The 2500-nt window shown below is 40.2% G+C and overlaps 1 protein-coding gene across 6 annotated transcripts in view; it reads right to left on the reverse strand.

Annotated features, from left to right (window-relative positions):
* The window catches only part of LOC127660807 (inositol polyphosphate-5-phosphatase A-like), a 195141-nt gene that overhangs the window by 10813 nt on the left and 181828 nt on the right, over positions 1-2500 (reverse strand). For all 6 annotated transcript variants that reach the window (XR_007972683.1, XR_007972681.1, XR_007972682.1 and 3 more), the window contains one exon: positions 1968-2079. Coding sequence is in view for 3 of the 6 variants with exons in the window: in XM_052151234.1 (XP_052007194.1) it covers positions 1968-2079 (112 nt within the window). In the remaining 3 variants the exon portion in view is untranslated. The remainder of the gene's footprint in view (positions 1-1967; positions 2080-2500) is intronic.

A 2500-nucleotide genomic window follows, 5' to 3' on the forward strand; every position in this document is an offset into this window, starting at 1 on the left:
ATGGGGCAACCAAATTGGCCCAGTTGCTAGGGAGGGTAGAGTCACATGGGGTAACCAAATTGGGTCGGTTGCTAGGGAGGGTAGAGTCACATGGGGTAACCAAATTGGCCTGGTTGCTAGGGAGGGTAGAATCACATGGGGCAACCAAATTGGGCCGGTTGCTAGGGAGGGTAGAGTCACATGGGGCAACCAAATTGGGCCGGTTGCTAGGGAGGGTAGAGTCACATGGGGAAAACAAATTGTCCCGGTTGCTAGGGAGGGTAGAGTCGCATGGGGCAACTAAATTGGGCCGGTTGCTAGGGAGGGTAGAGTCACATGGGGTAACCAAATTGGCCTGGTTGCTAGGGAGGGTAGAGTCACATGGGGCAACCAAATTGGCCTGGTTGCTAGGGAGGGTAGAGTCACATGGGGTAACCAAATTGGGCCGGTTGCTAGGGAGGGTAGAGTCACATGGGGTAACCAAATTGGGCCGGTTGCTAAGGAGGGTAGAGTCACATGGGGTAACAAATTTGGGTCGGTTGCTAGGGAGGGTAGAGTCACATGGGGTAACCAAATTGGGCCGGTTGCTAAGGAGGGTAGAGTCACATGGGGTAACAAAATTGGGTCGGTTGCTAGGGAGGGTACAGTCACATGGGGTAACCTCCTCGTGGTGGTGATTAGTGGTTCTCTCAATGGGGCGTGTGGTGAGTTGTGTGTGGATCGTGGAGAGTAGCATGAGTCTCCACATGCTGTGAGTCTCCGCGGTGTCATGCACAACGAGTCACGTGATCAGATGCGCGGATTGACGGTCTCAGATCTGGAAGCAACTGAGATTTGTCCTCCACCACGCGGATTGAGGCGAGTCACTACGCCAACACCAGGACTTTGAGCGCATTGAGAATTGGGCGTTACAGATTGGGGAGGAAAAGAGAGAGATAAAAAACACGAGGGAAACAATACTGACATTTCTGATTATTTATTTTTTTACTTGTCAATTGAATAATATTCTTCATATTTTCTGTATATTATAATTTTTTTTAAATATATATGAATTTATTTATTTATAAAAAAAATTTTTTGAGGAAGTTTTGTTTGTAATTAAAATATTATTATTATTATTATTAATAATAATAATAATAAAAAAGAAAAATAATTTTGAACCCTAATTAAGTTCTTAATAGAGGAAAAAAATATATACAGATTACTGAAGAGATACATTTGTTTATTTTAATATTTAATCTATTCAGTTATAAATCATTAATACACTTAAATGAAGCGTTTGAACAGTGGTGATGATGATGATGATGATGGAGGAAGATGTTGTGTGCACGCTGTATAAGTTTAAAGCAGCAGAAATATCCTTGTACAAGCTGTCATGTGAACGTTTAGCTTTATGCTAAGCTTAAATGCTAATTCATGCATGTGTTATCAGATATGATTAATACAGTACAGAACGTTATGATTACCAACTATTTATATTGCAACTGTAGTGAAATACACGTCCTAATATTTTGTATTTTAAACATGTAATACGTATGTATTCCCAACCGTGTTTATAAACGGTGCACAAAGTGGCTTTAGGAGTCCATATATTGTGTGTTATATTTCCATGTGGTTGAACATGAGCGGTCACTGGCCTACAGTCAGATAACTTCATCAATCTGTAGTGTTGCGCTCTCACGGGACGCGGTCTTGCACAGGCGCTTTAGGAGCACCTCACAGCGCTTGCATAGCATTTAACTGGTTTTCTGCATCTCTTGCCATAAACGGCACTTTTTCGCGACACCGTGCCAAATTAAATGTAGCTTGAAAGCTACATTTAGTCTCGAGACCCCTGCATTCGGTCAGGGGGGTGTGATTAATTGCATTCATTTGTAATACAGTATATTATTTTCTATATACAGTAATTAATCCCCAATTTTAACATGTTGTGTGTGCGGTAACAGCAGATCAGCGGTCAAACTCTCCTTTATTCATGATATTGTCACCTTTATGAGCAGATCTTTGGCCGAGGCTGACATCAGGATTCGGTCACACCAGGCGGGACATCGAGTGTTCATGTACTGCTCCCCCTGACTGCTGTCTTCACTGTACGGATAACTGAGAAATCCAACACAATATTCATCAGCATCACACAGAGATACAGCAGCGTTCACTAACCACTCATGTATAAATACTCTATTCACTGATGTATAAATACTCTATTCACTGATGTATAAATACTCTATTCACTGATGTATAAATACTCTATTCACTGATGTATAAATACTCTATTCACTCATGTATAAATACTCTATTCACTGGTGTATAAATAATCTATTCACTGGTGTATAAATACTCTATGCACTCATGTATAAATACTCTATTCACTGATGTATAAATACTCTATTCACTGATGTATAAATACTCTATTCACTCATGTATAAATACTCTATTCACTGATGTATAAATACTCTATTCACTCATGTATAAATACTCTATTCACTGATGTATAAATACTCTATTCACTCATGTATAAATA

The sequence above is a fragment of the Xyrauchen texanus genome, chromosome 20, assembly GCF_025860055.1.
Source record: "Xyrauchen texanus isolate HMW12.3.18 chromosome 20, RBS_HiC_50CHRs, whole genome shotgun sequence".
Classification (NCBI taxonomy): domain Eukaryota; kingdom Metazoa; phylum Chordata; class Actinopteri; order Cypriniformes; family Catostomidae; genus Xyrauchen; species Xyrauchen texanus.